The 25,486-nt window shown below is 47.0% G+C and overlaps 1 protein-coding gene across 8 annotated transcripts in view; it reads left to right on the top strand.

Moving 5' to 3' along the window:
• PPP1R7 (protein phosphatase 1 regulatory subunit 7) overlaps positions 1-25,486 on the top strand; it is a 39,258-nt gene that overhangs the window by 1,442 nt on the left and 12,330 nt on the right. For 3 of the 8 annotated variants that reach the window (XM_033229513.1, XM_033229509.1, XM_033229510.1), the window contains exons 2-9: positions 2,505-2,633; positions 6,834-6,889; positions 7,526-7,591; positions 8,257-8,387; positions 9,385-9,547; positions 11,799-11,915; positions 15,513-15,617; positions 18,943-19,029. In XM_033229513.1, coding sequence (XP_033085404.1) covers positions 2,505-2,633; positions 6,834-6,889; positions 7,526-7,591; positions 8,257-8,387; positions 9,385-9,547; positions 11,799-11,915; positions 15,513-15,617; positions 18,943-19,029 — 854 coding nt within the window. Of the gene's footprint in view, positions 1-2,504; positions 2,634-6,833; positions 6,890-7,525; positions 7,592-8,256; positions 8,388-9,384; positions 9,548-11,798; positions 11,916-15,512; positions 15,618-16,121; positions 16,342-18,942; positions 19,030-25,486 lie in introns of those variants that run through there. The other 5 variants (XM_033229516.1, XM_033229514.1, XM_033229515.1 and 2 more) reach the window with 4 other exon arrangements.

Below are 25,486 nucleotides of genomic sequence, written 5' to 3'. Positions count from 1 at the left end.
GACTGTTGGCGAAGGGGTAGCAAGGAACCAGAAGATTTAGTTACACAGGGTGATACCTGTTTTCAAAGCTGTCATAGTTCCAAAAAATCTAAATTCAACTTTCTTTCTTCTCATTCATTTTGTTAAAAAGAAAAGAAAACAAAAATGCATATATGTATATGTTATACGTACACATGTATTTATATATAATTTTCTACATATCTGTAGGTACAGTCATACATGCATGTGCAGTATGTGTATAAACATGCGTGCACACACCCCACCAACTGGGGAGTCAGTTGTGTCATCAAGTGCTTAAGCGGTCTTGGGTCCCATGGTTTGGTGAGGGGTACAGCCCTCCCAGAAGAGCAGTCACTGCCTCATGTGAAAGTGGTAGGGAGGAGGAATGTGGAGCTGGGGAAGGAGGACGGGTGCAGAAGAAAGGGCTGACATGTTTGGGAGTGGTGAGAGCTGCACAGGCAGGACCAGCTCTGAGCTGCAGCCTGAAGAATAACTCGAAGGCAACGAGGTTGGGGATAAGGTGAGGGAAAAGAGCAAGAATCACTCAAGATGAAGAAAGCTGCGGTCAAAGGGTGTGGAGGAGAGTTTGACCAAATCGTATGTGGTGGGGATGGGGGCGGTGGTGTTAAGGATCTTGGACCTCATACCCTTAGAGTCTTTTTAAGTAAGAAGTGCCTCTTCATATCCTCCCACTCCCTCTTCCAACTGTTTCCATGTCTTGGTAAATGACAAATATAAAAGCCCGGCTTTTCTCTCTGTCCCACTCCCACCCATGTCCTATTAGTCAAGGAGCTCTGACTTTTACTTTTAAAAATAATCTCCAAATCATCGATGTGTCCTCCATTCCCATTGCCAGTACCTTAACTCAGACCTTCGTCATCTCTAGGCTAGATTCATTGCCCCTGCTCCCCAGCCCATCGTCCCCAGTACACCAAAGTCATTTTCTTACATTCTGATCCACTGTCCCATGTTCCAGACCCTCTCTGCTGCCCTCAGGCTTCACTTTGGCCAACCTTCATTAGCTAAGCCTCTCCTAACCTCACACCACTCCTCCTCTTCCTGGGGTTTTTGCACCAGATTGTCATGCAATAAGAACTTTCTCTCCCTGAGCCTGGACCACCAAGTGACCTGTGCCTAGTGGTGACTAATTTGTTAAATATCTGCTGCATGTCATGCATGTACTAACTGCTCTTGTGCTTTTTCTAATTTAACCCTGACAGCAACTCGCTGAGGCATAGGTTCTGTACTAGCTCCCTTCCACAGACTAGGAGATTGAGGCTTTCAAATGGAAATGATTTGCCAAACCTGCATATCTAGCAGCAAGATGCAAACTCAGGAAGAGCATTCCAGAAATACTTTTGGACTCAAAGATCAGATTTGGATTTTAGAATTAGATCAGACTCTCTGGCAATGGAGAATAGGTTAAACAAGGCAAGACAAGTCGCAGAGAGATGAGTTAGGAGGCAGGGCAGGAGCACAGGCCACAGCTAACAAATAACTGAGCTACCGTCATTGCGGGGGTAGGGAAGAAGAGATGGATTTGGAGGGTTTGGAGCTGGGTTTTATGAGGACTTGTTTTATACAGCAATCCTTTCTTGGGTTTTACTTTGCTAGGCTAAGCAGGAAGTACAAAGCTGAAATTGAACTTTTTCCCTCGAAGAGCACATCTCTTTGTAGATAAACCATAGTCAGGAAAGAGACTATTTTCAGTATGGTTGATAATTCCAAGTAATGTGTTAGTGCCTCATGTTTTCCCGACAGACTTCCAAAAGAGATCATGAGTAAAGTTATAAAAAAGAAAAATGATTTGACAACCTTACCAAAGAATTTTTGCCTGACACATTTAATTGCCTTATTCTTTAATTCAGAAAATATTTATGAACCTTTAAAAGCTTTGCGTTGCTAACATTCTGTCCAGTGTCCAGTGTGAAAGCTCATTTCACACCAATGAGCTTTCTGTGGGCGGTCAGCACTACTGGCTGTATTCTCCTCTTCCTTAGTGATCCTCCCTGCCCACAATCTGATTTGAGTTAGTCTTGATTTCTTTCAGAATGTGGGCCTGTGAACTTGGCTGGTTTTCTGAGCCAGATGAGTAGTAGAGCGTGGATGGAGGTATGTGGCAGAAGAGTCACAGTGGTGGCCACCCAGCCCGAAAGTGAAAGGCACTCAGGAGGCGTTTCACTACCTGGTTCCATTAGTGGATTTAATCACAAGCGATCCAAGGCTTTCAGAACACTGGGCAATTCTTCACAAGCTCCTTGAGGGCAGAAGTAGTGTGTTCCTCACCTAAGTATCCATGTGGGCTCCACACTCTGCTCCCCATTCTCCCTGCGGCCGTGTGCCTCCAGTGGTGCTGGGACATGGGAGACACTCAATGGTTATTGAACTGGATTCAACAAACATGTTCAAATGAAGTCCTTTTGACTTACAACTGGGTGTTTATTATATGTTCCTTAAAGTCCCATAAATTGGATGTGAATTCTCATTGACTTGTGTGGGTTCAGTTGACAGGCGGGTCGAGTCCGAAGAATCCGGCGACGAAGAAGGGAAGAAACACAGCAGTGGCATCGTGGCAGACCTCAGTGAACAGAGCCTGAAGGATGGGGAGGAGCGGGGGGAGGAGGACCCAGAAGGTACCAGGCCCAGCTCCCTTGGGGGACATCTGCTTTTTGGGGGATGTGGGCTGTGCTGCATATGGTCTGTCCCTGGGTGTGGGTGATGTGTGGTCTGGGGAAGGACTGCCGTGCTCCTTAGGGGCCCTCAGTGGACCAGGGCAGGTGGATGTGCTCTCTGAGGCGCTCCCTCAGCAGGCTGACTCATTGACAGCATTTGCAAAAAGGATGTGGTTTTTTTCCAGTTCCACTGAAGGCAAATCCTAGCACGGATATTGGTACTAGTATGCCATCTGAGACAGAACCACGACATTGTGGGCCGGGCGCGGTGGCTCACGCCTGTAATCCGAGCACCTTGGGAGGCCGAGGTGGGCAGATCACGAGGTCAGGAGATCGAGCCCATCCTGGCCAACATGGTGAAAACCCGTCTCTACAAAAAATACAAAAATTAGCCGGGCGTGGCGGCACATGCCTGTAATCCCAGCTACTCAGGTGATTGAGGCAGGAGAATTGCTTGAACCCAGGAGGTGGAGGTTGCAGTGAGCCAAGAACGCACCACTACACTCTGGCCTGGGTGACAGAGGGAGACTTCGTCTCAAAAAAAAAAAAAAAAAAAAAAAAAAACCGCAACATTGTTTTATTAACCATATGTTTAGGAAGCCAGATTTGAAATAAACGTTATGGTTGACTGCTATGTTTCTGTGTCCTACCATAGCAATAGAAACCTTTAATCTCTTGAGAGAAATTATTTCTGAGTCTTGCCTTACCATTTTTATAGGCCTGAGGATTGACTTCTAAAGTGCCTAGATGTGGCCGGACATTGTGGCTCCCGCCTGTAATCCTATCACTTTGGGAGGCCAAGGCGATTGGATCACTTGAGGTCAGGAGTTGAAGACCAGCCTGGCCAATATGGTGAAACCCTGTCTCTACTAAAAATACAAAAAAAAAAAGAAAAATTAGCCAGGCATGGTGGTGTGCACCTGTAGTCCCAGCTACTTGGGAGGCTGAGACAGGAGAATTGCTTGAACCCGGGAGGCAGAAGTTGTAGTGAGCTGAGATCACACCACTGCACTCCAGCCCAGGCGACAGAACGAGATTCCGTCTCAAAAAAAAAAAAAAGCAAGTTTCTGAACAGTATGCGTGCATGTATGTACTTTTACCTGCTAGAGAAAGAAAACACATCAAACGGGCTGAGTCTGTCCAAACAGCAGGTTTAAGAAGGATCTATACATTTTGCATTTTCTAGATTTGTATACAATGTATGAATAATCATGCATCCCTTATAAAAATAAAATAAATTTATAAAGAAACAAACCTAATTTTTAAAATAACATTGTGCTCTCTGTGCCAGCAAAGATGTTTGGTAACTATGGCAACCTACTTTTAAGGCAAAAGGAGATTACCACAGAAGTACCAGTTACATTTACTTTGGAACTTCGGAGCTGATATTCTGGAAGTGATGTGGGTGGAATAAAGTGCATGGGAGAGATAGATGGAAGCTTCCGTTATCGCCTGACTTAGTCACCAACAGTGGAGCGGTAGGAGCCCCCGCTATCCTCAGATGGGTGCTGCTAAGACATCGAGTGTTTATGGAAGACTTGAGAGTTGGTAGAGCAAGTCCTGTGTGCTTTCTTTCCCTGGGTCACTAGCACAGGCTAATGACGTTGTCCTCATGTTCTGTAAGTACCCAGGTTTGGTAATGTGTTACAGATGAGGAGAAAGACTCTCTGCAGCTTGTCCAAGGGCACACGGCTACAAGGCAGACCAGCTGGCCTGGCCTGGAAAAATCCAAGTTTTTTTCTTTGAGATGATTAGCTGATTATGAGTTTTCTGGGTATGCATTTCTAGCCCTTAGAGAAGCCAAGACTTGCTCCTACCTGTGTTTGTTTAAGTCTTAAATTCAATTAAAACAAATTTAATCATGTCAACTGTTACCTTCTACCTATTTTCCCTAAATTATTTTTAAAATATAATGAATCTGTAATACACTCAAAAGGGCATTGTAGGCTGGAAAGCTTGTTTCAGAGGTTAGCTGACATTTTGAGTGGTGAGCGGCCAGCCATGCTGGATGTATTACAAACAAGACCCCTTAAAGCCATGTGACCATGTGTCCCGAGGAGCCTGGCACAGCTGGTTTCTGCCTGCCGGCCCGGCATAACTGTGCCCTTCCGCCTGCCGGCCCGGCATAACTGTGCCCTTCTGCTCTCAAAGGGTCCTGGTTTGGACCACGTGACCTGGGCACCCTGCCTTAATTGTAGTGCCTCTTCCAGTGCAACTTCGTGAGCTTATGAACTTGACACTGTCTTTTGGGGTGATTTGTATCTATCTCTTGGTTTTGCCCAGTTCCTTTTATTTAATTCTTAGGTTGGCTGGTATCCTGTACAGTTGTGGATAAACTATAGTAAACTTTTTTTTTTAACTAACCACAGTTGATGGTTATAGAAAAGGCACAGTGGAAAAACTGAAGTGAATGCAGCCATGTGGGATCATTACTTTGTTAAGTTGGTCTGATGTCAAGTGCTCCTCTCAGAAGCCTGCAGGTGAGGTGAGGAGCCAGCCCTTGGCATGTGGTTCAGGGCTGTGTGAGCTCGCTCCACTGCAGAAACAAGTGCACGTTTGCTCTAGGAAGAGCCACAGTAAAAGCGCTGACAGCCCTGTAAGGTAGTGACAATGACAATCCGTTTACAGGAGAAAGAGCATCCTATGGGTATAATTGACAGAATCCAGACTGGGAGAAGCACTACAAGACAAGCTTGTTTTCCTACAACAGAAAGCTGCAAGGGGAAAAAAGAAGTTTAAGAAAAATGCTGGCCTGGGTGCAGTGTCTCGTGCCTATAATCCTAGCACTTTGGGAGGCCAAGGTGGGAGGTTCACTTGGGGCTTGGAGTTCCAGACCAGCCTGGGCAACATAGCGAGACCCTGACTGTACAAAACATGGTTTTAAAAAATTCGCCGGGCATGGTGGCTCACACCTGTAGTTGCAGCTTCCTGGGAGCCCAAGACAAGGATCACTTGAGCCCACAAGTTCAAGGCTGCAGTGAGCTATGATCACACCACTGTACTCCAGCCTGAGCAGCAGAGATCCTGTCTCTTAAAAAAAATAATAATTTAAAAAAAATTTTAAAAAGAGAAATACCATCTAGTCACAATATACAGCCTTATTTGGATCATAATGCAAGTGAACTAAGGGAAGAAATGTTAAGACAGTTGAGGAAATGCGAACACTGACAATCTTTGGTGATACTGAGGAATTATTGTTAATTTTTTTAAGTGTTTTAAGGGGGAGTGTGCATGTTTGTGTGTCTGCATGAGTCTGTATACCACTGATGTGCATGCGTTTGTGTAGTGTGCATACGTGCCTATGTGTCTTTGTGCATGCGTGTGTGTGTGCATCTGTGTGTGTCTTAGTCCTTTTCAGCACATATGCTGAAGTAGGTTCCAATGAAATGAAACGAGGAAGTGCTTAACAGGGAGTCTGTCGCCTCAGCAGGGAGAGCAGCTCTCTCTGCCTCCTCCGCACAGAGGAGGCCGGCTCTGGGGTGGAGAGTCTTCGTGAAATCCAATGGGCTTCTCTGCTGGAGTGAGTTCATCAGTCTCCCCATTGAGAAGTGTGTTTAAATTATTCAGTGAGCCTCTTTGATCCTATCTGTTGAACTATGTTTTGTTTTGTTTTGCTCTTTGCAGAGGGAAGTGTTTGTAGATGCTGGGCCACCTTCCAAAGCACTAAAAGGCCCATCCTAGAGCATCTGATGTGCCCAGCACGATCTAAATTCTAATGGCCTGGTTTATTGCCACAACCAAACGGAGAAAAGCTACGTAGGAGGCAGGCTGCTGCCAGTTCTGCGGCTCTGGGAGTCACAGAAAGGCAGTAGTGCTGCCCTGCTCACCTGCACTCAGCTGCTTCCTCCCCTCCTTCCCACTAACAGCTTCAAAACACATTTCCCTTCTCAGGAAGTTCAGAGGCACAGATGGATGTTTGGAGACCTTTGCCAATATCTGAATTCAGGGAATTCAGAATGCTTAAAACATCACTATTGTTGGAACAGGGTTCAACCTTGCCACATTCTCCAGGTCCTCAGCAAACCTTCCCATTGGTTCCTCCTCGGGATTTGAGCTGGATCTGGGCACCAAACAGCCCCAGACCTCGGCCAGAAGCAGCTCTTCACCAATGCCTCCTGTTAATGGGGTTCTGAACAAACCTCTTTTTCTAATGTTTTTCAGAAGAACATGAGCTGCCTGTGGACATGGAAACCATCAACCTGGACAGAGATGCAGAGGTAATGCCGCCTGCTCAGCCCAGCCTTGGGCATGGTGATGGACCACCCTGTCAGGTTATCTTGTATGAGATTAGTAAGTTACTTCCCTAAAGAGGTTGCCTAAGCCTCCCTTGGTTGGATCAGAGTCTTGTGTTCATGTTGTTTTTCTTACCAGTGATTGTTACCCCATGTCTATTTGGTCCTTGAGGATTGTGTGGCAGATGGGATGCCTTTGACTCATACATTCTCTGGGTCTGATGATTACATTATACGTGAGGGTCCCAGTAGCCGCAGGCTGTATATGACTGGCCTGGCCACTGGGCCTCCTGAGCCCACAGCGTGTCTCTGAAGGTGATGGGATGGGGTGCATATCCTCAGAGCCTGAGCTTATGTTTTGTGCATACAGGATCTAGGGAATGAGAAAAAGATGTCATGTACCAATCATTTTAAGGGCCAGTTTTACATAAAACTAAGTCATCACTAAACCAAAGAGTCCCCGCAGCACACCTTGTCACTGACACCTGTCTGCTGCAGACCCACCGGCACTGCCTCCCCCGCTGCTGCCCACTCCCAGGCCTCCTCTGATGGCTCCTCTTCTCGGACACAGGCCTCCAGCCACTTTGCTGTAGCCGAGTATAGATTTCCGCTTTGTTTCAGGATGTTGATTTGAACCACTGTCGCATTGGGAAGATTGAAGGCTTTGAGGTACTGAAGAAAGTGAAGGTGAGAGGGGCTTTTATGAGGGGACTCTGACCCGTATCACCCACAGGATGTGGATAAGTCCAGAATCGAGCAGTCAGTCCTAAGTTGTGGTCTTTGGCCCAGCCTGTGGGAGGCGTGGCTGCCTCTGCCTTGTAGCAGGCCTTGACTGGGAGAACAGCAAGTGTGAGACAGCAGTTGAGGGACTTGAGGCACAGCCCTGGGGCTGGCTCTCCTGAGCTCAGGCGGCCAGTGACCTGTGACTCTGGCCTGCCTCAGTTCTGTGCCTGTGTTCAATTAGGCACTTGGTGAATTTTGTGGTCCTCCGTGCATCTCGTTTGAATTTGTTTCTCAAAATTGAGCCCACCATAGGTTCTTATGTTCTGCCAGGAAGTGGCAAACACCCATACCCCAGGCCAACGCCTCCCTCCTCAACTAGGCCTGCTTGCTGGGGGGCCTGCCTCCTGCCTCCTTTTGGGTTCCTGCCCATCCTCAGGTGTGTTGAGGAATTCTAGCGTAGTGCCCTTGCCCACCTACCTCTCAAAGGTCAGCACCTTTCTGGGAAACAGCAGGAGAATGAAGACACGTCCTTCCACCAGAAAGGCCTGTCCTGTGTCCTCCAGGACCAGCTGAGGCCTTCTCGTGGCCTCCCCCGTGCCTGTGTCAACTGTCCTTTTCCCATCCCCCAGACTCTCTGCCTCCGCCAAAATTTAATTAAATGCATTGAGAATCTGGAGGAGCTACAGAGTCTTCGAGAGCTGGATCTTTACGACAACCAGATCAAGAAGATTGAGAATCTGGAGGCGCTAACAGAGCTGGAGTGAGTCATGAGACCCACAGGAGAACAGCATGGTGGGGAGGCCACTGGGTGGGGGGTGTCCAGTCTCTCCAGAGCCAACCTCCTGCTGGCTCTTAGCCCTTGAGAGGCTGCCTCTGCCACAGGGTCCTGCCCTGCATCTGAATCCCAAGTCTCTGCCTGCTGTGTTCAGGGCTCCAGGAGGCCACGTGGGCTTCATGCATGTCTTCGGCTTCCTGGACAATCCTGACTTGCAAAGTAAACCTTTGATGGGAAGGCTGCAGTGGGGACTTCTGGAAAAGCCTCCATTCAGGGGATACTGAGATTGGTAGAGGGGAAAGTTAATCCAGAATTTCCTCTTGCCTTTTGAATACTCTTTTTTTAAATTTAAAAAAAGAAAAAAGTGACATTTCTAATTTAATGAGTCAGGTCCTACACCAGGTGCAGTGGTGCATACCTGTAATCTCAGTGCTTTGGGAGGTCAAATTGGGAGGATCACTTGAGCCCAGAAGTTCAAGATAGCCTGGGCAATATAACAAGACCCTGTCTACAAAAATTAAAATTAAAGAAGAAGGAGCCAGGTCCTAGTTGTAACTTTACCTGGATTTCTGCCCTTTGTTGCTTATTCATTTTTGCTTGTTTTGTTTCTAATTCGGTACTTCTCAGGCCCGTTCTGTGTGTAGAGCCTGGTGCAAGGTCCTGTCATGGGCACAGGTGTGAATGAAACAGTTTCTGCCTCAAATACCATGCTGGGAGCCAGGGCATCAGGAGCCTGTAGGCTGCCTCTGGCTTGCTCCGGGCTCCTGGGCAGCCTCCAAATCCTTCATGACAGCATCAGTGCGAGCCAGGCGGCAGCAGGGGCACAGACCGCACCCCCTGCCCCACCCCACCCCACCCTGCCCCGCCCCACAGTGACTGCAGACCCCTAATGGGGATGCTACCTTTAGGGTGGTTGAATTGTGAGTTCTCTGCAACCTATGCTCATGTAATTTTTTTTTAAAACTGTTCTGGTTGTTCTCAGGATTCTAGATATTTCTTTTAATCTGCTGAGAAACATCGAAGGGGTTGACAAGTTGACACGACTGAAAAAACTCTTCTTGGTCAACAATAAAATCAGTAAAATTGAGAACTTAAGCAACTTACATCAACTACAGATGCTAGAGCTGGGATCTAACCGCATCCGGGTAGGTGCAGACAGCCCTGACTAGTATATTCAGGGAGAGGCAGCTGGCAGGTTGTGTGCGGACTCAGTGGGTGTATGTAGAATGCATAGTGAGTATGCATTTCTTATGATGCTGTGATTTTTTTCATGAACAAAGAAAATTTTTTTTTTTTTTTTTAAGAAAAAATGCTAACTGGAAGTCAGTATCAGTAAGTCCTAAGTGGTCTAGCCTTTCTTCTGCACATAGATTTCAGTTGCTCTTCATCCAAATCATGACCCTAAATCACACCATTCCCAGTTACGTTCTGCCTGAGATGAACCAGCCGACCTGAATGCCTTGCTCTTGGGCTTACTCGTGGTAATCTTCTCTGGCATGCTTCTTTGAGATGAAAGTTTCCCAAGCCCAGCAAAGTGGTCACTTGAAGTGAACTGATGTACATACCAGGGGCTTTAGAAAGCCTCCTGATGCTGACACACTCCCAACGGCAGTGCTGAGTGGGGCCTTCCTCCTGGATGGCTTAATACTCCTGGGACACAGTCCCCAGCAGGATTAGATCTGTTCTCAGGATCCATTTGACCTTGAAAACGTGGGACAGAATGGAAATAAAAGACTTTGGAAAAGTGATCTGGTGTTCCACAGAAGCAGGATCAAGTCTTCACCAGCTGACTCATAACCACCGTCATGTGCTGGAGGGGAATGCGGGAGGGCGTCCCAGGAAGACTGACATTGAAGGTGGATCTGCCAGGCAGAGAGTGGGGAGGGTTCCCGTGGGCAGGGAGGAGGACTTCTGTCAGCCAGAAGAGCATTCAAGCCCCATGCCTGGCTCCTAATCAGGGTCATGGCACAGAGCTTATGCTTCCCCCGGCCTTGCTTAGTGGCTTTGGCAGGTGTTTCTGAGCACATTCGACCCTGCCCCGTGTTCAAAATGCCCCTCTGTTTGGCTTCTGAAAGTGTTACAGCGTGCTATGTCTGTCCTGGGCCCTTGAGAGCTTGGACAGGATACAAACCAAGGGAGGGTGGTTTTGGCAAGAGTCTCTTGACAGTTATTGTTAGAGATCTCATGGCCACAAATAGCAAAGCAGCACATTTAAAACTAGAGAGCAGCCCAGATGTCCGCACTTTACCAAGTGTCTGACTGTGGAACTTTCTAGGGGAACAGTGGTTCATCACAAATTAATGCAGACTACAGCCGGTGAGGATGCCCCCGCCCCACCAAGTCCTGCAGTGGTGTGTGGATTAGCATACCATCTTCCATCCTGGAGTCCCCTCCTGGTTAGCAAGCACCTCATCTAGTTCTTTTGTGTCTGCTGAAATATTTAAAGAATGACTTGTTCTGAGAGAGAGTGAACTGACAGAGGAGGGAAACTGAAGTCCAATCAATAAACAGTCATTAAACATCCTGTTGTAGGCAAGTCACCATGGGGAGATCAGACGGCAGCATGGTCATTGCCTCTGGAGGTTTATGGTTGAATAGAGGAGCACATGATCACAGCAAGGAAGAGTGCTGTAGGCGGGTGTGGAAACTGGGCAAGAGGGGCAGAGTGCTGTAGTGTGAGGGCCCCCCAGGAATCCTAAGTGAGGGTCCCAGGATTTCAAAGACTTAAGGTCAGAGTGCCCATACCTCACTTCTGTAGAGACTGAGGCTCTTCGGAGGACCTTCTTTTTTTTTTTTGAGACGGAGTCTCGTGCTGTTGCCCAGGCTGGAGTGCAGTGGCTCAATCTTGGCTCACTGCAAGCTCTGCCTCTCAGGTTCACGCTGTTCTCCTGCCTCAGCCTCCTGAGTAGCTGGAACTACAGGCACCCACTGCCATGTCCAGCTAATTTTTTTGTATTTTTAGTAGAGACAGGATTTCACTGTGTTAGCCAGGATGGTCTCAATCTTCTGACCTTGTGATCTGCCCGCCTTAGCCTCCCAAAGTGCTGGGATTACAGGTGTGAGCCACCACGCCCAGCGGGAGGACATTTTAATGTGTCAGCTCACAAGTTTAGAACTGGAAGGGACTTGGGAATCTGCTGGTCCCTGGGTTCTGAGACTGTTCCTCAGCACCCCAGAAAATCTGAGGGTTGGAAGTGAGCTCAAGACAGTCTTGGACTCGCCACTCTTGTATTCTGCCTTCAAGTAGGATTTCCACTGGAAGTCTTAGCAGATACATCACTAGCCCCACATCACAGAACTGAAGCCCTGACAGCTCTGCCCCAGTCCAGTCACCTGCTGGCTGCCTGGCGCAGCCCGTCAACTGCAGTACTCACTGCTGTTCTGTCTTTTCCACAGGCAATTGAAAATATTGACACCTTAACCAACCTGGAGAGTTTGTTTTTGGGGAAAAACAAAATTACTAAACTTCAGAACCTGGATGCGCTCACCAACCTGACAGTCCTCAGTATGCAGGTACAGAGCTTCCTGAGCCGCCCGTCCCTGCAAGCCCTGGCAGGGCCAGTGCTGCTGAACACAACCTTAGTTTTTATCCTTCACAATTGGCACTTTGTTTCACTCTTAGTAAACAATTGAAACATTAGATGTCACAGACTTTATACATACTTGTGCCAAGCAAAAACTTGATTCTCTTTTTAATTTATTTATTTCACTTTTTTAGAGACAGCGTCTTTATCTGTCACTCAGGCTGCAGTGCAGTGGTGCTATCATAGCTCACTGCAGCCTCCAACTCCTGGGCTCAAGCCAGCCTCCCACCTCAGCCTGCCAAGTTGGTAGGACTACAGGCATGCACCAGCACCTTCAGCTACTATTTTGTCGAGGGGGTGGGGCATGGAAGAGATGAGGTCTCACTGTGTTGCCTAGGCTGGTCTTGAAGTCTTGACCTCAAGTAATCTTCCTGCCTTGGCCACCCAAAGTGCTGGGTTTATAAGCATGAGCCACCACTCCTGGCCTTTTTTTTTTTTCTTCTGGAGACAAGGTCTCACTCTCTCATCCAGGCAGGAGTGCACTGACAAGTACATTCATAGCTCACTATAACCTCACACTCCTGGGCTCAAGTAATCCTCCCTCCTCAGCCTGCCAAGTAGCTGGGACTGCAGGTACACACCACCATGCCTGGCTAATTTTTGTATTTTATGTAGAGAAGCGGTTTCTGCATGTTGCCCAGGGTGGTCTTGAACTCCTGGACTCAAGCGAACCTCCTGCCTTGGCCTCCCCACAAATTTCATTCTTAAGTGCCATGTTTTTGATTTTTTCCACCCGCTGCCCCAGTAGCAGTCCTAGATGGTTTTTAGTCAAAGGGGACTTCTTCAGAAGGTGGAGCTTATTCTAAATTCTAAAGTGTTTGGCTCAGTGGTAGAAGCAATTCCTTCCGTTGCACAGAGAATATCAGCCCTGTTAGACTTCTGCATTTGGGAGTTGGTAAGCACTTGAGTGTGCCTAGGCTCCTGTTTACCTTTTGTGTTGGAAGCAGATTAGCAGCATTAGACCCTTGAAGTGAGCTGGAACAGAGTGCTCTGGGGACAAGGCCCAGTGTGGTTAGTTGATCCCGTTGACTGACACTGAGGGGCATATGAAAACCACTCTTAACCCTTGGTGAAGCAGAAGTTTGTCAAGCTTCTTTTTTTTTTCTTTTTTTTTTTTGAGACGGAGTCTCGCTCTGTCGCCCGGGCTGGAGTGCAGTGGCCGGATCTCAGCTCACTGCAAGCTCCACCTCCCGGGTTTACGCCATTCTCCTGCCTCAGCCTCCCGAATAGCTGGGACTACAGGCGCCCGCCACCTCGCCTAGCTAGTTTTTTGTATTTTTTAGTAGAGACGGGGTTTCACCATGTTAGCCAGGATGGTCTCGATCTCCTGACCTCGTGATCCGCCTGTCTTGGCCTCCCAAAGTGCTGGGATTACAGGCTTGAGCCACCGCGCCCGGCCTTGTCAGGCTTCTTTAAGAAAGTTCTTGGCCTGGTGCAGTGGCTCACACCTGTAATCCCAGCACTTTGGGAGGTCGAGGCAGTCAGATCACCTGAGCCCAGGAGTTCAGGATGAGCCTGGGCAATGTAGTGAGAGCTCATCTCTAAAAAACTTAAAAATATAAAAAAGAGTTCTTAGGCCGGGTGTGGTGGCTCATGCTTGTAATCCCAGCCCTTTGAGAGGCCAAGGCGGGCAGTTCATTTAAGGTCAGGAGTTCGAGACCAGCCTGGCCAACGTGGTGAAACCTCATCTCTACTGAAAATACAAAAATTAGCCAGGCATGGTGGCAGGCGCCTGTAATCCCAGCTACTCAAGAGGATGAGGCAGGAGAAGTGCTTGAATCCAGAAGGAGGAGGTTGCAATGAACCAAGGTAGGTCCACTGTACTCCAGCCTGGCAACAAAGCGAGACTCCATCTCAAACAAACAAAAAAAAAAGTTAATTAAGTTTAATTTGTGTTGTAGTATGTACTAAAAGAAAGTAGAGGCCGGGCATGGTGGCTCATGCCTATAATCCCAGCACGCTGGGAGGCCAAGGGAGTGGATTACTTGAGGTCAGTAGTTCAAGACCAGCCTGGCCAACATGGTGAAACCCCCATCTCTACTAAAAATACCAAAATAAATATTAGGTGTGGTGGCAAGTGCCTATAATCCCAGCTACTCAGGAGGCTGAGGCAGGAGCATTGCTTGAACCCAGGAGGCAGAGGTTGCAATAAGCCAAGATTGCACTACTGCACTCCAGACTGGGCGACAGAGCGAGAGTCCATCTCAAAAAAAAAAAAAAAAGAAACAGGAAATTATAATCAACTTACTTTAAAATATTCAGGAATTTTTACACTTTAAAATTATTAGGCTGGGCGCGGTGGCTCAAGCCTGTAATCCCAGCACTTTGGGAGGCCGAGACGGGCGGATCACGAGGTCAGGAGATCGAGACCATCCTGGCTAACATGGTGAAACCCCGTCTCTACCAAAAAATACAAAAAACTAGCCAGGTGAGGTGGCGGGCGCCTGTAGTCCCAGCTACTCGGGAGGCTGAGGCAGGAGAATGGCGTAAACCCGGGAGGCGGAGCTTGCAGTGAGCTGAGATCCGGCCACTGCACTCCAGCCTGGGCGACAGAGTGAGACTCCGTCTCAAAAAAAAAAAAAAAAAAATTATTAAATCAGGTAAACCTTCACCAAGTGTATCTTTTAACAATGAGTTCATTTTTGTTTGTTTGTTGTTTCTTTTTTTTTTTTTTAATTTAAATGGAGTTTTGCTCTTGTTGCCCAGGCTGGAGTGCAGTGGTGCAGTCTCGGCTCACTGCAACCTCAGCCTCCTGGGTTCAAGCGATTCTCCTGCCTCAGCCTCCCAAGGAGCTGGGATTACAGGTGTGCACTACCACGCGTAGCTAATTTTTTGTATTTTTAGTAGAAACTGATTTCACCATGTTGGCCAGGCTGGTCTCAAACTCCTGACCTCAGATGATCCTCCTGCCTTGGCCTTCCAAAGTGCTGGGATTATGGGTGAGAGCCACTGCACCTGGCCTAACAATGAATTCTTTATATAAAAAACATGTAATTCGCATGCATGAATTTTAGCTCAGTACAGCAGGCTCAAAATTTTGATCCTCTTTTTCTCTCTACATGAGTCCCATTCTAGCATGTTTGCTTTGTTTTGTTTTGTTTTGTTTTTTGAGATGGAGTCTCACTCTGTCGCCCAGGCTGGAGTACAGTGGTGCGATCTTGGCTCACTGCAAGCTCCACCTCCCGGGTTCACACCATTCTCCTGCCTCAGCCTCCCGAGTAGCTGGGACTACAGGCACCCGCCAGCACACCTGGCTAATTTTTTGTATTTTTAGTAGAGACAGGATTTCACCATGTTAGCCAGGATGGTCTCAATCACCTGACCTCGTGATACCGCCCACCTTGGCCTCCCAAAGTGCTGGAATTACAGGCATGAGCCACCACGCCCGGCCCCATTCTAGCATGTTTTAAGTGAAATGCTCTATTCTTAGAATTCTTCAAGATAACACAAAACCTCATTTCCTAAAAGCCGTTTCATTTTTTACCCTCTGTATTGTTCTGACAGCTGTGTGCTCTCCCTCTTGCAGAGCAACCGGCTGACCAAGATCGAGGGTCTGCAGAACCTGGTGAACCTGCGGGAGCTGTACCTTAGCCACAATGGCATCGAGGTCATCGAGGGCCTGGAGAACAATGTAAGACACCCACTGTCTGTCTGGGGCTGTGTGGGCGGTGGGCACCAGGTGGGCAGGCACCTGGCCAGCCAGCACACACTGGCCTCTTGGGCCAGTGTCAGGAAGATGCCCTGCCTCTGGAGGTTTATCGGAAAGACCTTCCCATCCTAAAAACTAAGGGACCCCTCCTCACACTTAAAAGTGCAGGAGCTGTGTGTGCCTGTCGGCCCTCTGCCCTGAGTGTGCCTTGAAGGGCTGACGCTTTATGTGGAATTTCAGCACAGGCTTCCATAGGCTCCCTCAGTGGGGCAGCATCCACTGCACACCCACCATCACTGTAGGCATTTTGCAGGATTTGAAAAAAACAAACCCAACCTGCTCATAAAGGGCTCTGTACGAGGGTGACTGGCACTCCTCTAGGCCGCTGACCTTCTGCCCATCGCCCCACTGGCCTCAGCCCCTACTTTCCAGCCCACAGAGAGCACAGGACCACCTCTCAATCCCAGCCCCCTCCTCCTCTTACAGTATGAACAGCTTCCTCCTCCCCCATTCCGCACTGCCTGCTGTCTACACCTGTCCATGCTCCTCCCACCCTCCCCGGCCCTTCTCACTCAGGTGCAGGACAGCCTCACATACTGAGTGGAAGTGTGCTCACAGAGCCCCCACCCTCCTCAGCTGCCTCCAGCTCACCCTACTCTGCCCCAGTGCAGTGTTCAAGACAAATAAAAGACTTTTTCTCATTCAATTTTACTTGTTTTTTTCTGTTTTGTTAAATTGCCATCAGATATAACCAGATTGGTCTGTAAACATAGTGTTTCAATCTCATTAGGCCTTTGTGCCTCAACCCCAGGGCCTAGTTGGCGTCAGTAAATTTCACCAACACCTGCATAAAATTTTGGAAAAATTCGAATTTGCCTGTGGAAAGTTTAGTCACCTTCCTTTGACTTTGCACTGAAATTAAAAGTTTATAAAACTAGCATGCAAACCAAGTGTTCACCTGTGTGGTTTAGAGACATGCCTGCAGTAGAACGGCGCTGAGGACTGTGTGGCAGGGGCTGGGGTTGGGGCTGGGCGGGGTGCGCAGCAGGGAGCCCATGCTCAAGGGAGCCCTGGTGCCCTCCTGCACCCTGGCCTCCCCGAGCCGAGGCCCCGCAGTCTCCACCGAGCGTCCACCGGGAGACAGACAATCTGCAGCACAGTTCAAATAAGCAGCCAGTCCCAGGAAAACTGGAAAGAAGTGTAATTCAGAATTTGACCAGTGGAAGTGCTACACTGTGATCTTGGTTAAACACCAGATTATTCTTGGGCCTTTGAAACAACAGAAAAAAAAAAAAAAAATTGTTGTATTAAAGGTAATTACGTTATTGTAATCTTCATCATGATCAAATGTAACAGTCTTTCCTCTGCCATTTTTTTCAACTAAAGATTAGACAAATATTTTATCCTAAGTTTTGTTTCTTAATTTATCTGGAATTTATTTTTATGGTGGGAAATAAAGCAAATGTAGTTTTGTCCCAGATGGGAATTTAGATGACTCCCCCACCCCAGGGTCTCGTGACTCCTGTCTTGTTCTGCAGTGTCTCCTCCAGCTCGGGGCTCTCCTGTTGGTCTAGAATATGTTTGCAGTGGTCCCTGACAGGTGTAGTTTCTGTGGCGTTGTGTCATGCCCTTTGGTGTGCCTGCTCTCCTCACCCTGTTCCATTCTTTTTTTCTATTTCTTAAGCAGTTCTTACTAGTTTGCTTTGGATGAGTTTTCACAACATTGTCCAGCTCCCCTAGAAAAACAAAATAGTGTTGAGTGCATACTTGGATCCCTGAGCTCAGAGGTGAGGGACCGGTTCTGACAGCCGGAGCCCACCACCAACTCTGCCCCTCGTGCTGAGCCTTGGTACTTGGACCTCACGAGGCTCAAATCCTGCGTGTGTTCCAGGCCACTTGATTTTGCCAGTTTCTGGGCTTGCATACCAGATGACCATGAGCATTTCAGAACGGTGCAGAGTGTGGGGGAGAGCTGCTGTCTGTGCTAGAGAGGCCTGTTCCAGCCCCACCGCCAGGCAGTGTTTTGTTGGATTGCCCACAGTCGCGTCTTCTGCAACATTTTCCTGCAGTCCTTTTGCTCTGAACCCGCCTCACTGAGCTCCTCCCTTGCACACTGTGGAGCCTGATACTCTGTGAGCAGACCTGACCAGGGCACCAAGATGGGATGGTTTGAAGGCACCTCCTAGGTAGCATGCCACGCATAGCCTGCTGGAGAGTGGCATCAGACTTGACATGCACAGCTGGTGCCAGCTGGGGCGCTGGGTGCCAAGGCAGCAAGGGTGACACAGCCAGAGAAGCTCCCAGGCCACAGCCATAGTGCTTTCGAATTGGGCAAGCTACTGGCTGGGTGCGTTTCAGGGGAGATGGGGGGAGGAGTGTCTGCTTTTGAGACATTTTTTAACTTTCCCTTAAAACTTGGAAGGCTTTGGAATTGGAATACCAAAAATGCAGTAGAAAACCAAGGAAGGGACTAGGAGGGAGCAGAGCGTGAGGGCAGAGAAGGGAATGAACTTTGTCAGAGGTTCTCGGACAGCTTGTAAACATTTTCCTTTTGATGAAAAACAAAAGTATTACCCAGGCTTAGATAATGTATATTGGAAAGTGAGTAACTGATGTGCATTTTCAGAGTAAAAGATCCTAAAAACACACTCTTGTCTCCCAGTGGGGGCACACACCCTGCAGCAGGTGCTCAGCAGGCCCAGCACCCAGTCCTCAGCACCCAGTCCTCAGCACGGGTCCTTTCTCTGCACTCATGCTCCTGGCAGCCTCTTCCGAGACAAGAGTTTAGGCTTGGGATCCGAGAGTCCTGCATCTCCCACTGCTACTATGCACCTGGGCAGATTCTGAGCCCCAAGTTCCTCATCCCTAAATGAAGGGAGGAACTTTGTTTTGAAGATTACTTGGTTGTACATTTCCTTGTGATGAGCACTAAGTAAATGTAACTACAATTGTCAGCCTTTCTTCAGAGCGTCAGGGGGTTACTTGGTTCTTCCTGGGACCATCAGTCTCACTAGGGGCCTCAGTGGACTGGGATCTGGGAGCACTGGGCTTGGAGTCTGACACAGTCTCAAATCCCAGCGATCAGGAGAGCTCAAGGAGGTAGCTGGGCAGGCTCTGATGGAAACACTGTCCCAGGGAGGGCTGCAGGAAGCAGGCAGGTCTCGTCACCCTCCATAGCATGCCCTTATCCTGTGAGGGCAGAGAGAGTAGTGCACCTGCAGCCCTAAGGTCACTTGACACTGCCTATGTGGTCATGCAAATCACTGTTGATCAGAGGTAATCCAGGAAACATTTTATTTCCTTTTAGAACAAACTCACGATGTTGGACATTGCATCAAATAGAATCAAAAAGATTGAAAATATCAGCCATCTAACAGAGCTGCAAGAGTTCTGGGTAAGTTTAGTATACGCTGGGGTTGATGACACTTTGACTAAACTGTTCTCACTGATTAAAATGTCGTATGAGTGAATACGAGAATCTCCTGTAAGCATTCCTGCTGAGTGACTCCGTCCCGCCATGAGGTTTGGGGTGGGCGCCTTTGTAGACTTGTGTTGGGTGTTGTCTGTGCTCCTCAGAGCATGAGCCACAGATCAGCAGCCTTGACATAGCTTGTAAGAAATGCAAAATCCTGGGCCCCACCATAGCCCAGATGCAAACTGAGTCAAAATCTTTGCTTTACAAGATTCAAGGTGATTGCAGTACACACAGAGGTTGGAGAAGCCTTGATCTAGGTATGGGTAGAACCTAAAATTGTCGTTTGACCAGATGGTTTCCAAACCTCAGCAGAGAGGCAGACACATTCCCTGCAGCTATATTCCAGCACAACAAAAGGAAATGTTGGATGGGTTTCTGCAGTTAGTCATCTTGGAATTTGCCTTGTATTTGTCTCGTCACAGGTATGGTTTCAGGAGTAGTGTTGTGGTGTTAGCAGGAAGAGAAACAGAGTATAATAAGTTTTTACACTTCCTCTAAGGGGGTTGGGAAATGATCCCCGAGTTGAAGTCTTCAGTGTTAGGATTCCCTTGGAGAATTCTCCTCAGGCTTATTGCCTTTCCCCTAGCATATGGCCTCTGTAGAGATTATGGCACAGGTGTCACCCTGTGATGCTGTGAATGTAGTAGTGTCCTCAGATACATTCAGTCTAATCCAGGATTCATGCGGAGTGTAAGGCATCATTCTTCCTTGTCTCCCCTCTAGCTGTGCTGCTGACCCTGCTTATGTCCTCTGCGTTCTCCATTCCCCATCTTAAAAGGTCATCCAAGTTTCCCTAGAACACAGGTGGCCTGCTGCAAATGTTCCCTGCCCCTTATTGGTGGCCGTGGGTCTTAAGTAGTGTCGTGATGTGATACCAGAGCATGTCTGGGAAGATGCGAGCCAGAATTTGGCAGGTGATAAAGATGTCCCAGGCCAGGGGGAGCCTCAGTGAGTCCAGGTGGGTCTGTGTGCAGCCCACCCTTGAAGGAAGGTGTGGCTGGTGGGAGGCTGGTTGGATCAGCGCATAGGGAGCTGGCAAAGAAGCCAGGGAACCACACAAAGAAACCAAACAACAGGAATAAGGAGTCCAGAGACAGAGCACCTAGGTAATAGGGAAAGGGCACCTGGCAAAAAATTAGGGGGGAGGTTTGGCAAACGAACTGATACGGAAGCAATGTTCCTGAAGCTTCTGGTTCCTTCTGCATGCTCTGCCGAGGAACAGAGCATGGGGCACACAGTACTGAGACCACAGGCAGGGCCAACCCGGGCACCACAGCTGGCAGGGAGGCGGGCAGGCTGGTGATCAATCACTAGGGGCCAGATAGTGCCTGACCCTGTAACACAGAAGAATCCTGTTCCTTAGACCACCAAAAATAGTAAAAAAAAAAAAAAAAAAAAAAAAAAAAGGCCAGAATTTGCACAGCGCTTTATAGTGTCCATACCTCTCCATTCTGATCCAATTATCACAGCAATCATGTGGATAAGATCATATTACGCCTTTTTACAAGTAAAGAATTGCATTCCAGGAAGGAAAGCTGCAAACCAGGAACTCTCAAACTCAGTTCCATGCTCATATCACATTTGAGATGCACATCATTAGTCTCTAAGGCAGAAATGGAAAACCAGTCTTAAAGTTTCTGACAACCCAAATACTATGTTTGTTGATTTTTCTGCCTACTTGTTCCGATTACTGAGAGGAGAATGTTGAAACCTTCCAATTATAATTGGCAGTGGATCCATTTCTCCTTTCAGTTCTATCAGTTTTTGTTTCTTGTATTTTGAAAGTCTGTTTTCAGGTGCATACATATTTAGGATTGAGGGTTTCTTGATGAATTGATCCATTTATCATGTGAAATGTTCTTCTTTATTGCTGTCCTCTTTATCCTTGTCCTGTAAGTATATCTTGTCTGTTATTAACATAGCCACTTCATCTGTCTTATGATTAGCACTCTCATGGAATCTTTCTCCATCCATTTACTCTTAACCTGTGCCTTTATAATTAAAATGTGTTTTTTGTAAAAAGTATATAACTAGGTCTTGCTTTCTTGTCCAGTCTGACAATCTCTGCCTTTAAGTGGTGTGTTTAGACTGCTTACATTTAATATAATTACATTTAATTACATTTTGTGTAATGGTTGAGTTTAAGTCTATCATCTTAGTATTTGTTTTTTATTTGTCTCATCTATTCTTTGTTTACTCTTTCCTGCCTACTTTTTGGATTGAGATTTTTTTTTAAATTTTTGGCAGTCTATTTTAACTATATTATTGGCTTATTTGCTATACCTCTGTACTAGTGTTTTCTTGTTGATTGTTTGGAGGGAGGGTTGTTTTAGTGATTAGAATTTAAAAATGGATTTTTAATTTATCACCATCTGTATATTTTACATTTAAGTATCTTATGATCCCCATGATACCTTATCTTTTAAAGAAATTTAAAAATGGCCAGGCACAGTGGCTCACGCCTGTAATTCTAGCACTTTGGGAGGCCGAGGTGGGTGGATCACCTGAGATCAGGAGTTTGAGAACAGCCTGGCCAACATGGTCTGTCTCGACTAAAAATATAAAACTTAGCTGGGCACAGTGGCACATGCTGTAGTCCCAGCTACTCAGAGGCTGAGGCAGGACCATCACTTGAACCCAGGAAGTGGAGATTGCAGTGAGCCAAGATGGCGCCACTGCACTCCAGCCTGGGCAAAAAAGCGAAACTCCGTCTCAAAAAAAAAGAAAAGAAATTTAAAAACAAGAAAATTAACTTATTTTACCATTTCTGGCATTGTTGATTCTTTTGTGTGGGTCTCAGTTTCCACTTGGTATTTCCCTTCCACCTGAAGAATTCTGTTTTTTTGTCATTGTGTATTCTGCAGTAAACCAATCGTTCAGCTTTTATTTGTTAGAAAAATCTATTTGATTTGCATACATTTTTGAAGTTTAATATTATGGATACGCAATTCTAGCTTGACAGGTTTTTTTTTTTTCCTTTTTAAGCACATTAAATACTTTGTTCCTTCATCCTCTGGTTTGCATTATTTCTCCTTTATAAAATTTTTATTCTTTTAAAAATAATTTTTAAAAATAAATAGAGATGGGGCCAGGCGTGGTGGCTCGTGCCTGTAATCCCAACACTTTGGAAGGCTGAGGCAGGTGGATCACCTTAGGTCAGGAGTTTGAGACCAACATGACGAAACCCTGTCTCAACTAAAAATACAAAAATTAGCTGGGTATGGTGGCACATGCCTGTAGTCCCAGCTACGGGGGAGGCTGAGACAGGAGAATCACTTGAATCCAGGAGGCAGAGGTTGCCGTGAGCCAGGATCATGCCACTGTAGTCCAGCCTGGGCAACAGAGCAACACTCTGTCTCAAAAAAAAAAAAAAAAAAAAAAAAAAAAAAAGGCGGGATCTTGCCATGTTGCCCAGGCTGGTCTCGAACTCCTGGGCTCAGACAGTCCTCCTGCCTCAGCCTTTTAAAGGGCTGAGAGTACAGTTGTGATCTACCACACACGGCCCTGGTTTGCATTATTTCTAACAAGTCAGCAGTCATTTTTATCATCTTTTTTCTTCTGGCTGCTTTTTAAATGGTCTTTTTAATCATTCTTACTTTGTTTTGTTTTTTGCAACTTGAATAGAATGTGCCATGGTGTCGTTTATTGTCTTTGATGTGTTAGGGTTCACTGGATCTGTGAATTTATGGTTTTCATCAAATGTGGAAAGCTTCTGGAAATTATTTTCTCTGAAACTGTTTCTGCCCCTGCTCTCCGACCCCAGTTTCTCTCTGAAAACCCAGTTATGCATGTTCCTCTGGTGCTAGGGAGGCCCTGAGGCCATTTCCTCCACCAGTTCCACCCCTTGGGCTTTCATTTTGCTGTGCTTGTTTGTATAATTTCTGTTGTTAAATCTTCAGATCATGATCTTTTCATCTGTAGTATCCTATCTGCTGTTAAGCCCATGTCATGAATTTTTTTTTTTTTTTTTTTTTTTTTGAGACGGAGTCTCACTCTGTCGCCCGGGCTGGAGTGCAGTGGCCGGATCTCAGCTCACTGCAAGCTCCGCCTCCTGGGTTTACGCCATTCTCCTGCCTCAGCCTCCCGAGTAGCTGGGACTACAGGCGCCCGCCACCTCGCCCGGCTAGTTTTTTGTATTTTTTTTTAGTAGGGACGGAGTTTCACCGTGTTAGCCAGGATGGTCTCGATCTCCTGACCTCGTGATCCGCCCGTCTCGGCCTCCCAAAGTGCTGGGATTACAGGCTTGAGCCACCGCGCCCGGCCACCATGTCATGAATTTTTTATTTCAGATGTTGTATTTTTCTCAACTCTAAAAGAACATTTCACTGGTTTTTTTGGGGGGGGGGTGGATTATTTTTCACTCTTCATTAGATTTGTGTTTTCCTTTAAGTCTTTCCTTGTTCACGTCTTGTAATTTTTTATTAGATCCTGGGCTTTATGGTGTTCAATTGTTGAACGTCGAATTTATGTTGTTTTCCTTCAAAACATATTGGACTTTTTCTGACAGGCAATTAAGTTACAGCTTGATCCTTTTGAGGCTTGTTTTTTTTGTTTTTTTTGTTTTTTTTGTTTTTTTTGAGACAGAGTCTCGCTCTGTCACCCAGGCTGGAGTGCAGTGGCCGGATCTCGGCTCACTGCATGCTCCGCCTCCCGGGTTCACGCCATTCTCCTGCCTCAGCCTCCCGAGTAGCTGGGACTACAGGCGCCCGCCACCTCACCTGGCTAGTTTTTTGTATTTTTTGGTAGAGACAGGGTTTCACCGTGTTAGCCAGGATGGTCTCAATCTCCTGACTTCGTGATCCGCCTGTCTCGGCCTCCCAAAGTGCTGGGATTACAGGCTTGAGCCACTGCGCCCGGCCTTGAGCGGTGTTTTAAGCTTTATTAGAGTACATCTAAATAGCCTACCCCGTAAGATTAATCTAGCGCTGTTTTGAAGCTGTGGCCCTCCTGGGATCTCTGGTGAAAATCCTGTGTATTTAAGTTCTCTCCACTGTGGTTGGTGGGAACACAAACATGGATCTGCTGTGGGTGAGCTCTGGGCATTCGGCAGCTTGGGGCTCCCTAATCGTTCTTCCACCAGCCTTTAGCTTTTCACGCTGCCTAGCACAGCTTCATCTTTGGTCCAGGATCCAAGAGGATACCATGTGGATTTCTAGAGGCTTTTTCCCTACATAGCTCACTCCTATCTATACATTCCAGCTCCCTTTGCCTCCCCAAACTACAATCACCATCTCAACTCTGTGTGGCCACCAAGCTCTGCTTGGGTTCCGCCTCCTTGTGGTCCTGAAAGTTCCTCCAGGCAGAAGGCCAGGATGATCACACCACCCACCTCATTTGTTTCCTGTCTCTCAAGAATCAATGTTCTGTGTTGCCTGTTGTCCAATGTATAAAAACAATTATTTCATATATTCTATCCTATTTTCCTATTTTCTTTTTCTTTTTCTTTTTTTTTGAGATGGAGTCTCGCTCTGTCTCCCAGGCTGGAGTGCAATAGCACTATCTCACTGCAAGTTCCACCTCCCAGGTTCACTGCCTCAGTCTCCTGACTAGCTGGGACTACAGGCGCCCGCCACCATGCCCAGCTAATTTTTTGTGTATTTTAATAGAGACGGGGTTTCACCGTGTTAGCCAGGACAGTTTCGATCTCCTGACCTCATGATCCGCCTGCCTTGGCCTCCCAAAGTGCTGGGATTACAGGCGTGAGCCACTGTGCCCGGCCTATTCTATCCTATTTTCTAGTAGCTTGTGACAAAGGCAGGAGCCCAGCACCAGCTATTATATCATGGCTTGAAACAGAAGTCCTACTTATTTATTTTACTTTTGTCTGTCTCCCACATTGTAGAATATAAACCTCATAAGGGCAGGGAAATTTGTGTTTGGTTTACTTTGTTTTCCCTCCCAATTTCTTTATTGTGGTAAAACATGCATAAAATAAAACTTACCAACTTAACCATGTTTAAGTGTACAGTAAATGGTATTCAGCACATTCATAATGGTGCACAGCCATCACCACCATCCATCTCCAGGACTCTTTTCATCTTATAAAACTGAAACTCTGTACCCATTAAAAAATAACTCCCTATTTTCCCCTTCCCAGACCTTGACAATGACTGTTCTACTTTCTGTCTCTATAAATTTGATTACAAACCTCATATCGCTGGAATCATGCAGTATTTACTTTTGTGACTGGCTTACTTCACTGAGCATATTGACCTGAAGATTCATCCATTCTGTAGCCTGTGTCAGAATTGCCTTTCTTTTTAAGGCCAAATAATATTCTGCTGTATGAATATAGTTTTGTTCACTTTTATCTCACCAGCATCTGGAACAGTGCCTGATACACTTTTTTTTTGAGACAGGGTCTCATTCTGTCACC

Source organism: Trachypithecus francoisi, unplaced genomic scaffold (assembly GCF_009764315.1).
Source record: "Trachypithecus francoisi isolate TF-2019V2 unplaced genomic scaffold, Tfra_2.0 Lachesis_group13, whole genome shotgun sequence".
NCBI lineage: Eukaryota > Metazoa > Chordata > Mammalia > Primates > Cercopithecidae > Trachypithecus > Trachypithecus francoisi.
Note: the sequence above shows the minus strand (reverse complement) of the source record. Positions and strands in the feature narration are given on the sequence as shown.